General features: G+C 36.7%; 1 protein-coding gene across 1 annotated transcript in view; it reads right to left on the minus strand.

Moving 5' to 3' along the window:
* The window catches only part of OTULINL (OTU deubiquitinase with linear linkage specificity like), a 43,941-nt gene that overhangs the window by 8,241 nt on the left and 20,788 nt on the right, over window positions 1–14,912 (minus strand). The window contains exons 2-4 of the mRNA XM_069101421.1: window positions 1,369–1,528; window positions 1,231–1,262; window positions 1,035–1,126 (exon numbers count right to left, since the gene is read on the minus strand). Of these exons, the coding sequence (XP_068957522.1) occupies window positions 1,035–1,126; window positions 1,231–1,262; window positions 1,369–1,528 (284 nt within the window). The remainder of the gene's footprint in view (window positions 1–1,034; window positions 1,127–1,230; window positions 1,263–1,368; window positions 1,529–14,912) is intronic.

The following is a 14,912-nucleotide window of genomic DNA, read 5'->3' on the forward strand; positions in this document are numbered from 1 at the left end:
AATTTCCCTTACCAAAGGTCTATGGTCACTATACATTACATATTTCAAATAGATCAGAGACCAAAAAGATCTACTTTCTAAAAGAGTAAAGACAAAGAGCTTTTTTCTCATCTTAGTTTTAGAAATTGTAAGAAATTTGCTTTATTTACAAAAACCCAACAGCTAAGATTCTTTGTATACAATGACCTCATGTCAAGGATTACATACACATTTTCTAGCACCTACAAAAAAACTGAAAGGGACCCAGTTCAGGGGGTCAGAATTTTAATTGGATTCAATACAAACAGCATTTGTTCAGCACCTATTAGGTACATGTACTTGAAGGTAAAGATACAAAGATAAAAATGATAGAATCTTTCTGCAGCAACCTTATATAGTCTACTGGAGTAAGGAAGGAGGTTATATTTCCTCAGTAAATTTAAATATTAATCTCTTCCTGTATCACAATACTCCATCTCCTGACTTTCCACCTTTGTCCAGCAGGTTGCTAGACCTGGGATGCACTTCCTCCTATCTCCACCTTACAGAATCCCTAGTTTTCTTCCAGGTACAGCTTGGGTGTTCCTACCTAAATGAGGCCCTTCCTGATTATTTCCAACTCTTTTTCTCTTCTGAAATTACTTTGTATGTACTTCTCTGCTTATATGTGTATTACACCTACTCTCCCCCACCTCCCCCACCCCCAGAATGTAATCTCCTAGAGGGCAGGGACTGTTTTGTTTTGTCTCAGTGTCGTCAGTACCTAATTGCTACTTAATAAATGTTCACTGAATTATAGTGAATTTAGCAGACATCTGTGACACTGAAATTTCCTGAATTGTGGAACCTAATTTAAATGGATTCTTAACAGCAACCACACTAAATAGTGTCTGCAGTAAAGTATGTTAGTTTTGAATGGACAGTTTAAGACTCAAGGAGTTTTGATGAACAAAATAGTAGTTACTTGTATGTACCCTTTGAAACTAATTGGGCTCCCTAACATTAAATAAAGTTGGATGAATTTGTTTCTTTCCTGCTTTTAAAAATAGCGATACCTTCCTCATCAGCTTGGCTCGGCTTGTTTCTCCTTTCCATTCTCTTGCACAATAACCAAGAAGATCAACTTCTGCCTCCACACTGAGGTTTTCTAGACCAAATTGAACATAAAAAGCTGTTAATTTCCCTTTTCTTCTTCCCTTAATTTCCCCCTCCATTCCCTTCCATGACAGGAACACTAAAGAGAATATTTACTTTTGAATTTTCTCTGCAGGTATCCACTCCACCTGAAATGTTAAAAAAATACAGTAGTGTCAAATGGTGATTTATAAAAAGTATCTGTTTCAAAAAGAGGCATTTAAAAAAAATACAGAAAATGGAAGAAGAACATACCATTTTAACCGATGTCCTAAATATAAATATAGGCTTCTGAAGTGGCAGAGGGCAGCAGCAAGAAATGATATGCCCAACATCACTGGTCCCTTTACTGTTCTCCATGCAACATCTAAGGCTTGGTTTGTAACTGTTGTCCAAGGTTGAATTTTGTGGTTCCCTATAATTAAACAATAGATGGATAGATAGATAGAAATATATGATTTAGTCTTTGTGTTTTCATTTTTTCAAATGGCATTAATTTTATTAGCTTTTCTTACATAGAATAATAATTACTAGGTGGTGTAGTGGATAGAGTGATGGGCCTTAAGTCAGGAAGACTCATCCTCCTCAGCTGAAATCTGGTCTAAGACACTTACTAGCTGTGTGACCTTGGACAAGTCACTTAACCCTGTTTGCCTTAGTTCCTCATCTGTAAAGATGAGCTAGAGAAGGAAATGGCAAATCACTCCAGTATCTTTGTCAAGAAAATTCCAAATGGAATCCCAGTGAATTAGATGTGACTGAAATGACTGAACAACAACAAAAACACTAAAATATTTTAGACTCAGAATTCTTGATAAAAAGGTGTGTTGTAAATTCTATTAGTTTTTAGTCTTGCATATATTAATATCTTTATTTAGCAAATATCACAGTCTAAATTATAAAGGAAGCCTTTTTCCTGCTGTTTTGAGATCTACAATACTTTCCTGGTATATGTTTGAACTAATATAGATCACTTTATAAGCACCTTTAAAATAAATAAGAAAACACACAAACAACTAACACGTAGATAGTTTCCCCACACTTAGCTGAACTAAGGAGAAGAGCAGTAATATATTGGTCAATATGTAGCTGAACAGCAATGAAGACGACAACAACAACAGATACATCTGGTTAGACTTGGCTCCTTTCCCCAGCAGAGAACTTGCAGACAGAAACAGCTATAAAGACTTAATGAGTCCATTAAGAGCAGCCCTTTTAAACCAAAGGAATTCTACCCACCCATTTGTTTATCCTTACCTGACCTGCTCAGCATCAGTGTGTTCAAAAGTGTCTAGAATCCAACTATCCTAGTTTGGAATGTTTGTAAAGGGCTCCAACTCCATTTGTCTCTTGTGTGTGTGTGTGTAAGCATATATGTGTGCTATATACTATATATAGTGTGATATATATATATATATATACATATATATATATATACACACACACACGTGTGTACACATATGGGCATCGCTTTTATTTTCCCAGTGGGATGAGGGGTTATGCTTTGGGAGCAAAATAGCCTCAAATAATAAAAATAACACGAGTAATAGCTTATATTTATAGAGTGCTCTATAAGGAATTTTTAAAAAAGCAGATAAATTACAACTTTGCATCCCCAAGCTGGGAAAGAGTGGGGGGCTTTTTTCTCCTCTTCTTTCTTAAGTATCTAACCTTCTTCAGCTATTCATTCAGCACCATTTAGGGAGCATATGCCTTGCTTTACCATTATTAAGGTCAGTAAGATTACAAGCTTCAAAACTGTTTGGGGTGGGTTCAGGCACTGAAGGTACTATCTTCAGAAATGTCAAACAAACTGCATACCACATGCTCTCCCTGATAACATATGAAACAGGAACTTTGATGCCTATCACCCCATGACTGGGGATTTAGGGCCAACTTGGCTGGATTATATACACATCTGTGAATTTAGTTTTTTAGCAAATTCATAACTTTTTTTTAAAAAAGCAATTGGGGTCAAGTAACTTGTTCAAGGTTACATGGCCAGTTACTTCTGGGTATGGTGCTAAGTATTTGAGCCTGGATTCAATCCCCAGGTCATCCTGACACTGGGGCCAGTGCTTTTACTCGCTGAGCCACCTGGCCACCCCTAAGCAATTGGAGTTAAGTAACTTGCTCAAGGTTACACAGCTAGGTGTTTCTGGGTGGGTGCTAAGTGTCTGAGCCCGGATTTGATCCCAGGTTATCCCAACACTGGGGCTGGTGCTCTTACTGGCTGTGCTACTTGGCCGCCCCATAAATTCATAACTTTTAAAATGCAATCCTAAAATAGTAATACAATTTCTTTTTTTTTAAACAATACTCATAAATCCTCTGCTCCTGCCTTAAAAAAAAAGTTATGGCTTAAAGCTGGCACCTGCTAACTAATTTTAAACATGCTGAGGTTTACATATAAAATGAGAACATTTTGCATACCGTTTTGTTGTGTGCAGACCAAGTTATTCTAGAAGACATAATGTTTCACATGTTAAGTAACAGTGTCATGGAAGTGGCTAAAGTCAAAATGAGGAAGAAACTTTTGGAATAAGGACCAGCTCTCTCTTCCAGTTAGTTACATAATAATTTCCTCTATTCCATCTGATTCAGTAACAAGCAAGTGATACAACCACAGAAAAAATCCACATTAATTTGGATTCTAGATTTGTAGAATTTGTGGTATTGTATAGCATGAAGTTGAATTTGAGACTAATGACCAAAAAAGGGGGGACTAAGCAAACTGAGAGTAGAAACAAGATTTCTGAGAGGTTTTAAAACTTGCTAAGAGTCTTCCCTACACCTTCAAAAACTTAAAAATGTTTGTTTACTTATAATATTTAATTACCTAATTACAAAGCATTCTTATATATCCATTTTTCACAAAATTTCACTATCATTTGGTAAACTAGTTACAATTACTATATATAACTAAACTCCATAACTCAGGCTGACCTTACCAATTAGTTGGAAATAGTGAGGTATCATTCTACTTTTTAAAAATGCCACATTGACAATTCACATACATGGAGTAGAAAAATAAAACTTTTAAAGTCAGAAGAAAAAAACCTGGCATTTCTTGTTGCATTTTCTTTTTTTTTTTCTTTTGCTTTCTGGAGGGCAATTAGGGTTAAGTGACTTGCACAAAGTCACACTGTTGCATTTTCTTAATAGTTTTTATATAGTCTGTTCAATTCCAAATGCTTCCATTTCTGATGACAGTAAACATTGGAACAAAATATATTTGAAAAAAACTTCACAGTGAAAACGTTACACAGTTTCACATTTATATCACTTGCCTATCCTGTGTGAAAAGAAGTATTTTATAAATAAGAAAATTATCATAAGCATACTAAAAAGAGTCTTTCAGATGTACAGGTCTACTTAAAAATATAAAAGCAGATGTCAGATGTCTGCAGGTGTTTCAGGGATATTGTGAGGATCACATAAGATAACATACGTAAAGAGCTTTGGAAAACCTTATGGCACTATATAAATGCTAGTTATTATGCTCTTAAGATCCAGGAAATTAGCTTCTATCCATTTCCTAAGAGCAGAAGACCATCTCAGCTTATTTAAAAGATTGAAATCATGAAGTTACATAACATATACAATAGAAACTTAATGCAAAGTTATAGTAAAATAATACAATTAGGATTTCTATGACATGCATTTTACAATTTTTTTTGGTTTTTATTAATTGCTTTCAAAACCAGGCAAATACCTTCTGGTCATAATAAATTAAAATAATTAAGATAGCCTTGCAGCCTTGTATTACCTTGTATTACCATCTAAAGAAGAATGTTCAGTCATTATTCAGATGCAGGCATACATAAATATGTATGTATGTATATATAATGTTAAAGTGCCTAAGGAATCCACTGAGAAATATTAGGCATCTGTACAATGAAACACCAAATCTTAGGTTCAAATGCACTTTAAACACATCATACCTGACAAATTCCTACAAAACAAACACAAAAATGTCCAAGCCCAACCCTTTTACTTCTAGATCATCTTCTTTGACTAAATAAAATAAGAATCAACCCTCAAAGGTTTAGATAAATAAAATTAATTCTTGAGCTTCTGACAAGCTGCTACCACAGATTTGATAGAGGGAAATGGATTCACATGTCAAGACTGAGAACTCTCTTCTATTTGCTATTGTGAATGCATCCTTACTAAAAAAAAATCACTATTCAATCTCCAATTTTCTCCCTTAGAACAAAGTTCTACAATCAGAATTGCAAGAAGAAAAAAAGAAATCCTCACAGAAGTGAGGACTAGTAGAAGATATATCTACAGACATTTTAACCTTTGGGGAAGAAAGGATACAAGCTCAAGAAAAGAATTTTAATATCCTAAAATCAATTCCATGTATAATTTGATTAATTTCTGAAACCTATCTCTCAATGAGTATGATATGAATCACTGCAAAAATCTGAGAACATGTTATTAACATGTGATATATGATTATCTAGAAAGCCAAGTATGGTGATTATTAGGTATTGGGAAGGAAAACAGATTCACCAAAAGTCCTACTATGTCAGTCTTGTTTCCTGTTTATCTTTTTTTTTTTTGCTTTTTGGAGGGGCAATTGGGGTTAAGTGACTTGCCCAAGGTCATATGGCTAGTTTTTGTGTTAAGTGTCTGAGGTTGGATTTGAACTCAGGTCCTCCTAAATCCAGGGCCAGTGCTTTATTTACTGTGCCACCTAGCCGCCCCTTTTCTCTCTCTCTTTTTTTTTTTTTACTTTTTGGAGTCCTGTTTTTTTTTAATTGGTTAATAGACTGGTAGATCAGATGACTGATATAGGAATAATGTATCCACTTCAGAGAATGACACAGTGTAAAGACTAGTGCAATAAATATGAATTCTAGTCTCTGTTCTATCACTGCTCTGTTATTGTGACATTAGGTAAGTCTCTTGATACCTCTGGGTCTTTTCCATGTAGGTAAAATGAGGGGGGTGGGTCAAATGATTCTTAAAGATAGCTCTAACACTCTAAGATTCCAAAAACTTAATCTCGCCCTTCACAATGTCTCCCATGATGTTTCCTTGCAGGTATCCTTATTATGTCCTTGTCAGGTATATTGAAGAGAGTCTTACTCACACATGGAATATTCAACCTGGTCCCTGAGCTATCATCTGTAATCTATGAATGTGATAGAAATAAAGGCATAAATACAGGCTTTGTTCTATGAGAGAAAAGTGAAACTCAAACTTGGGAAGTTTCTGAACTGTAGTCCAAAGAATTATATCCCACAGAGTCAAGCTCCATTGCCAGTTTTGAGTGAGTAAAGCTACATGCTGGCCTGAATCAATGTTGCCTTTATTTATTAGGGTCTTGGTTTGTTATCCAAAGAAGTCTGGCTCACTCTTTAACATTGCAGGTGGACTCAAATAAGGAATTTTTCTTAGTCACAGGAGGGAAGCCGGGTTTCCAACTTCCAATTAATCATATTGTTCTCCATGCCTCAACTACATAACTAACCATGTTGTCTTCAACCTCATGATGTCACCGAGCATATAACCAACTGTATTATTTCCCTACCTATTCTGATCTGTTATTTGTTCTAATCTTATAAAATGGAACTGAGTCCCCATATCAGGGGCTTTGGCTTAAATTGTGGTAAGCCATTGACCCCTTTATTATCAAGTTCATGTCCTGTTAATAAAATGCTGTCTTGCTCAGAGAAAACATACCTCAGTCTACCTTTGTTGAATTTTACTCCTGACAACACATAAGGATCCCTGTGGGCCATGTATTGACTTAGTTTTGAAATGTAATGTATTTTTATTGTATTGTACTTTTATTTATTTTGTTAAATACTTTTCCATTAAATTTTAATTTAGTTCCAGCTGTCCTTAGGAGTGTGGTGCATGTTGTATATTTGACCTCTCTACACCACTCTGCCTAAGCAAAGCCTAAGTGAAAACCTATATATCTTTAATTCTAATTTGGTGCTCTTTGCATTGTTGGATGCTACTCCCATGTATAACCCTTCATTATTTAAAGCCTTGACCACAACTATAAAATTATATTTTAAAATGAATATTGAAGTACTAAGCAGGCATTAGAGCTGAGCTAGGACTAAAGGCTGAAAGTAAGACACCAAAGCGGTAGGTGTTAAAGCCAATTCACCCCTCACTCCTAGAAACACAAACTGCTTGGCTATACACACTAATGAGTCCCCATCTTTCACAAATACTGCCTCTCACTAAAGCTTTCCACTATCATTGTATTTATCTTTACTAAAATAATAGATGGCTATTACACTACATTTTAAAATTTAAACTTTAGAGCTGGGGTTCAGGTAGCAATTTCTTACATTCTGTTATGCCATTTATTCTTTGATGTAGTTTATAAAGATTCAAAGACAAATGAATATGCTATACACACTCAGGTTTTCATTATTCCAAACCCTCTTCAATGACAGCATAACTCGACAGAGAAAGTTGGCAACATTATATTTTTGGCATGGCATTTGTCTTAAGTTGTAATGCTTTGACCTTATGATTTTTTTTTAAAAAGAGGATTATTTTTCCTCAAACTTTATATTCTACTTGAAAATAAACATTTACTTCCCTTTAAAAACAATGAACTATTTCTTAATTATTGATACCATTAGCCTAAATTTTATTCCAGTCAGCAGGTTCCTATTTCCTCCAGGAGACAATAATTCCTTTTTAAAGTTAATGAGTTCTCTAGTAGCACAGAAAAGTTTAAATAGGATCTACAGTTCTCTGCCACAGATAATATAGCATACATACCTTTCGATTTACCCAATTTATCCCACCCTTCACCTTGAGCATTATAACATTCTACCCTTTCCCAATTTTGAAAAGCAGATACAGAGTTTCTTTCTTTTCTCCTCCTACAAAACAGGTTGCTGTGGTTTTTGGAAGATTTCCATAAAGAACATTTGAAGATGCACAAATGATTTTTTATTTTTTAAAGCAATTGGGGTTAAGTAACTTGACCAAGGTTACACGGCCAGTTTTTTGTGTGGGTGTTAAGTATCTGAGGCCAGAACTGATCCCGGGTTTCCCGACTCTGGGGCTGGCACTCTTACTCACTGCTGCCACCTAGCCACCCCAACAAATGATTTTTTAAGAAAGCAAAATGAAGCATTGTTCATATTACTTCAACTCCCCATATTTTACTGACATTTCAACTTCAACAAACATTGGTTAATACCTTGTGTATGTAGAACATTGTGCTGTGTACTGAAAGAGTTTAAATAAGGAATGATCTCTACCCTCCAACAATTCACAACATAGTAGAATATAAAACATGGAGACAAATAACTATAATAAAATGATAATTCATGACAATAAGAAATGTGCAAGCATTGGGTGGATCACTTGTGAAAATTCATGGAAGGGCAAGCACAAAAGTTGCAAAGAATGAGAAAAGGCATGGGAGGGAGATCTTCATGGCAGGGGTGGAGATAGACATCCATATTAATAAGAGCATAGATTCAGGGATGTATTGAAGTACAAATTTCATTGGACAACAAATGAATCAATGATACTGCTAATTGTTGAAGCTTGCTGAGATATCAGGTCCTGATGATGTCATTCAATATGTCAGCTACATTTCTTTGCATTGTGTTATCTGTGAAGTTAGTAAGTACAACATTTATTTCTTCATTCAAATCACTGATATAAATGTTGAGCCTCAGTGGGTGAGTTGAGATTCAATATGGTATGTGATTAAAAACTGTCAATATGATATAATGGAAAGAGTACTGATCTGCATTTGAAAGACTTGAATTTGAGTCCTAATTTTGTCAATTACTATTTGTATTACCATAAACAAGTCATTTGACTTTTCTGGACTCCAGTTTCCTTATGCATAAAATGAGGTTACTGGACCAGAATCTAGTCCCTTAGTTGCTGAATCATCTCTAAGGTCTTTTCCAGTTCTAAATCCTATGATTTTAAATGAACTTGGAGTCAGAAGGCCAGCTTCAGAATCTGTTTTGCTAATTACTACTTTTTTGTCCTAATATTTTGAACAAGGTACTTAACCTCTGAGTTTCAATTTCCCTATCTGTAAAATGGGAATACTGAAATTTACATGCCTACCTTCATATAGGTGTTGTAAAGATCAAATTAGTGGGTTTTTTAAAAATTACAAAAGATTTGTAAACAGAACTATTCTCAATATTCTGATTCCCTCTGTCCTTTCCACCACCCACACCTACCCTAAATGTACCAGACTGCCAAAGTTTCTTTCTGGAGACAATCCCTCTGTCCTATCCCTTGAACTCTGTTGTCTAACCAAAAGCATTCACTCTGGTCAGGTAGAAAGAGAGTTGTATATAGTCTCTGTAGTAGGAAAGGACATTTCATAAAATTATAACATTTTTAATAAGGCTGGGTCTGCTGTATACTGTATGCCTGAAATCCCCTTTGTTAAGTGTAGTGACAATTCATCTGTCTCTTTCTTTAGATAATTCTCAGTTGTTAATCTTTATATGGTACCAAGGGCAATGGTTCCAAATCAAAACCAAAAAGGAATGGTTCAGCAAAATGGTGTGTATGAAGGGATATAATATTTTGGACAAATCACTTCCCTTCTCTGGGATTCAGGTCTTTCATCTGTAAAGTAATGCCATGAATGAAATGATCCTTGAGGTCCTTCACAGGGAATAAAACTCTTATGAAGTAAATTTTCTACTCAGTTTTTTTTTTAATTTTTTTTTAATGCTCTATTAACTTCTGATTTACATCATTCATTTCCGCCAGATTTTGAGATACAAATTTTCTCCTCGTTTTTCCCCTACCCACCACACCAAAATAGCAGTCCCTTAGGATATCCCCTCCTCCAATCTGCTCTCTCCTATATTTTCTCCCATACCCCTTTCGACTTTTCCAGTAGGGCATGGTGAATCTCTATGCCCCAGTGCCTGTATATATTATTTCCCAATTACATGTAAAATAGTATTAGTAATAGTATATATATGTACACACACACATATATACATATATATATTTGAATATTTGATTTTAAAACTTTCAATTCCAGATTTATTCCCTTCCTTCCTTGTCACCCACCCTTACTGGGAAGATAAGCAGTTCAGTATAGGTTGTACATGTGCGGCTAATGCAAAACAATAACATAGTAGATATATTGCAAAATACTGACTATATTTCCCTCCCTCCAATCCCACCTCCCCCTTGTTCTATTCTCTACTTTGATCCTGTCCCTTTTTAAAAGTGGGTGCTTCCAACTTCCTTCCCCCCCAGCCTGCCCTCCCTTCCATCATCTCCCCTCTCATCCCCTTCCTCCCCTATTCTCCTGGAGGGTGAGATACCCTATTTAGTGTGTATTTCACTACCTCCTCAAGCCAAATTCAATGGGAATAAGGTTGACCCATTCCCTTTTGCCTTCCTATTCTTCCCCTCCATTGTAACCATTTTCCCTTGCCTCTTCTGTATGAGATAATTTACCCCAATCTGTCTCTCCCCATCTCCTCTCACCTCTTAATTTCACCTTAAGTATCATCCCTTCCTGTTAAATTGGTCCTGTGCCCTCTATCTATGTATACCTGTAAACATGTATACACACATTCACATATGTATTCATATGCCCATATACCCTCATATATAGACACACACACACACACACACACATATATATATATATATATATTTCTAATCCCTTCAACTACTGAGAAAAGTTTCATAAGTTACAATTATTGTTTTTCCATGTAAGAATGTTAATAGTTCAACTTTGATAAGTTCCTTATGATTTCTTTTCCCTATTTACCTTCTCATGCTTCTCTTGCTTCTGGTGTCTGAATGTCAAATTTTCTATTCAACTCTGGTTTTTTCAGCAAGAATGCTTGAAAGTCCTCTATTCCACTGAATGACCATATTTTCCCCTAAAACATGATATTCAGTTTTGCTGGGTAGGTGACTCTTGGTTTTAATCCCAGCTCCTATGACCTCCAGAATATCATATTCCAAGCCTGTCGATCCCTCAGTGTAGAAGTTGCTAGATCCTGGGTTATCCTGATTGTGTTTCCACAATATTCAAATTGTTTCTTCCTGGCTGCTTGTAATATTCTCTCCTTAATCTGGGAATTCTGGAACTTGGCTATAATATTCCTAGGAGTTTTCTTTTGGGGTTCTTTTTCAGGAGGTGATCGGTAGATTCTTTCAACCTCTATTTTGCCCTCTGGTTATAAAACATCAGGGCAGTTTTCTTTGAGAACTTCCTGGAGGATGATTTCTAGGTTCTTACTTTGATCATGACTTTCAGGTAGTCCAATAATTTTTAAATTATCTCTCCTGGATCGATTTTCCAGGTCAGTGGTTTTTCCCATGAGATATTTCACATTGCCTTCTATTCTTTCATTTGTTTGGATCTGTTTAACAGCATCTTGATTTCTCATAAAGTCATTAGCTTCCATTTGCTCCAATCTAATTCTGAAGCAATGATTCTCCACATTGCGCTTTTGAGATTCGTTTTCCATCTGGCAAATTTGGCTTTTTAAGGCATTCTTCTCCTCCTTGCTTTTTTGAGCCTCCTTTGCCATTTGAGTTAGTCTGTTTTTTAAGGTGTTATTTTCCTCAGTCAGGCTGACGACTCTCATTTCGTAATTTTCTTGCATCGTTCTCATTTCTCTTCCCAATTTTCCTTCCTCTTCTCTTATCTGCTTCTTAAGGTCCTCTATGGCCTGTAACCAGCTCCTATTTTCCTTTGAAGCTTTTGGTGCAGGAGTTCTGACTTCACTGTCTTCCTCCTGTTCCGTGCTTTGCTCCTTTTTGTCCCCAAAATAGGAGTCTAATGTTGGAATCTTCTGTCTGCTTTGTTTCCTTTGCCTGCTCATTTTGCCACTCAATTGCTTGACTTTTGGGCTTTTTGCCACAGTAGGACTCTGCCACCAGACAGGGGAGCTTTCGTCCCAAATGCTGGGGTTTTCTCAGCTGCTGAAGGTATTAGATGGGTGCCCTCTCTGAGGTCTCCACACGCTCTGGCAAGCTGGACAAACACACCCCAGGGCCTCCACCCTAGACTGCAATCCAGATCCAAGCAGATTAAAGCAAGAGCAATTACCCCTCAGACTGGTGCTTGGTCCCCCTACACTTTGCAGGCCAGGAGCTAAAGCTGCCACGTGGCACTGGCTGGCTGTGCCAGTGTCTCAGCGGCTTCTCGCACCAGGGGTAAAAGCCACGCACTCCCACTTACTGGGTCCCAAAGTCCATACTTCACTGACCTCTCACTTTGTCCTTTGCGTCTGTGTGTTGATAAATCTGGAAAAGGCCATAGCTGCTGCTGATCTGGAGTCCCTCTGGCCAGCAATTGGTCAGGCCTGCCTTGGGGCTAAAGCCTCAGCATGGGGCTGGGCTGAATTCCTGCAGGCCTGCCGGGCTGTCCTCAGTGGGAGGTTAGCTTCTCTGTGTCATTTTGTGGGTTCTGCAGCCCCAAAGTTTGTTTAAAGTCCCCTTTTTACATGGATTCGGGAAGGTGGAAGCCAGAGCCGTGGGAAGGTCATGCTTCTACTCCGCCATCTTGGCTCTGCCCCCTCTACTCAGTTTTACTACAGTTACCAGAATAGATACACTAATAAAATAATTTGGGGAAAAATAATTATCTTCTAATTTCATCCCATCTCAGATCACCCAGAAACAGAAAAGTCCCATCATGAAGTATCCAATGATACTGTCCTGATACCTGAGATCTCATTACATTATGAATAAAATCATATTGCCCCAAAGAATGATGCTTAGGCATTTTTATTTTAAAATTGAGTAAGTAATTAATAACACCAGACAACAGGTTCAAACAATGATAGTAATAATGTACAGGTCTATATGAGATCTTAGATTTTAGAGGCAGAAGGAGACAGAGACCATCGAGAGTAAACTGAGGCTCAAAAAGGTTAAGATACTTGCCCAGGGTCACACATTAGAGTCTAGGGTAGGATTTGAACTTGGAAATATTCCTAACTCCAAGACCAGAACTCTATCTACAATACCACCACACTTTAAGATTTAAGAATTACAAAGGAAATCAACGACATTGAAATGAAGTCTTCAAAATATTAAATGAACATATTCATTGACTCCAGGTTTAGAACTCTTCTCTTAATTTCTCAATGAAATGATTTGTCCAGAGTCACACACAGTGGGAGTTGAACAGTTTCCTGACAGCTCTCTAGCCACTATGAGACCCTGCCTTTATGATTTAAAGTAAATGTGACTTTCAACCAGATTTCCAACCAGAATAGGAAGCAATGCTAGTTATTCTTATGCAAAAACCTATTTTGAGGTTTTTTTTTTTTCTGTTTTCTAAAGTCTACCAAGGCTGAAATGAATATCAAACTTTGAACAGGAAACACCCTCCTTCCAAAAAAAATATGAAAACAAAACGAAAAGATACTTAAAGCAGGAAGTCATGTGATTCTTCACGCTGTAGTTGTAAAAATCCTTATAAGCACATCTAGTCCCCAATTTATTTCATTTTATTTCTCTTGCTTATCCTTTGACATCTCCTGCTTTTCCTTTGAAATCTCCAAACACAATCTGATTTTTTTTATTTCTGACCATCTTCTTTATTATCTGTACTCCCCAGGTCTCCTGCAGACATTCTAACTTCTCTCCCAAGCTCACTTTCATTCTTAGTATCAGTTTTTCTCAGCACAATTCTCTCACCTCAGACTACCTAACAAAGTGAAAATTTATCATCGACTTTTTCTACTTAGGGTGGGGCATCTTTTTCCTATTTGTAACTACAAATCCAGAAGGGAGAACAGGGCTTAACCAAAGGTTACAAGGAAATAAGAAGCAATGTAATTTACATGAAATTTTTTCTTTTTTTTTTTCCTAAGAGTCATGACAAAGGTTAAATTCACCCTAATTTAAATATTTTTAACAAGGCTCATAAAACTTTATATGACAAATATAGTTATTATTAAATGTGTCATTTTTAAATTACAAATAGTTAATGGAGGTAGAGAAAAAGGAATAGGAGAAGAAATATTCTTGTTTTTTGAGCTTCGGTTTGCTTATGTGGGAAATTAAAGGTTATATTGGCGGTGACCCCTAAAGTTCCATCCAGCTCTAACATTCCATGAGAATCTGAGAGATATGGGGAAGAAAAAGGGCGAGAAATGTAATTGGAGAGGGAAGGTAAAGAAGCAGAAAGAAAACCACATAAAGCTAGTTGCACAGAGAAACAGAAGAGAGGTGGAGAGAAAGGGAAGAGGGGAAGAGGAAGGAGTAAAACGTGTATGGAGGGGCCCCAGCAGTGGGAGGTAAGTTGTTTGCCACATCCTGAGCTGTGTAACAAAAGACTCATCTTCAGTCAAGATTCTTGTGGACTGGGGACAACCCAAGACTAAGAGTTGGGAGGTTTGTATTCAAATACAAGTGATAGAGGGGCTATTTCTTTTTTCTCTTAATGAAAGACAAGGGGGCTTATAATGTCCCTTAATATGCTAAGAAATACTATACATCCTCAAAATGATCACTTTACTTAATCAAAGTGGGCTAATTGGTGGGTCAGATTTTAGTCCAGTCATCTAAGAATAAAGATAAGACCTGGTTGACACCTTGCCTGGGTACGTAGCCAAGGACTGGAAAAGGTTCCTAAGGAAGTTGTCTTAGAAGTTACAGCTGAAAGAGACCTGAGGGATTATCTATGCCTGCCCCTTCGTTTTATAGTGAAAAAAGAAAGTGATTTGTCCAATGTCTCACAGGTAATAAGTAAAAGAACTAGGCAGTAAAACCCAGTTTTTCAACTCTAAAAACCCACGTCTTTTTCACTATACCTCCAAGGCAATGTGAAG

The sequence above is a fragment of the Petaurus breviceps genome, unplaced genomic scaffold, assembly GCF_028583685.1.
Source record: "Petaurus breviceps papuanus isolate PSGF00001 unplaced genomic scaffold, PetGlider_PUasm1.0 47, whole genome shotgun sequence".
NCBI lineage: Eukaryota > Metazoa > Chordata > Mammalia > Diprotodontia > Petauridae > Petaurus > Petaurus breviceps.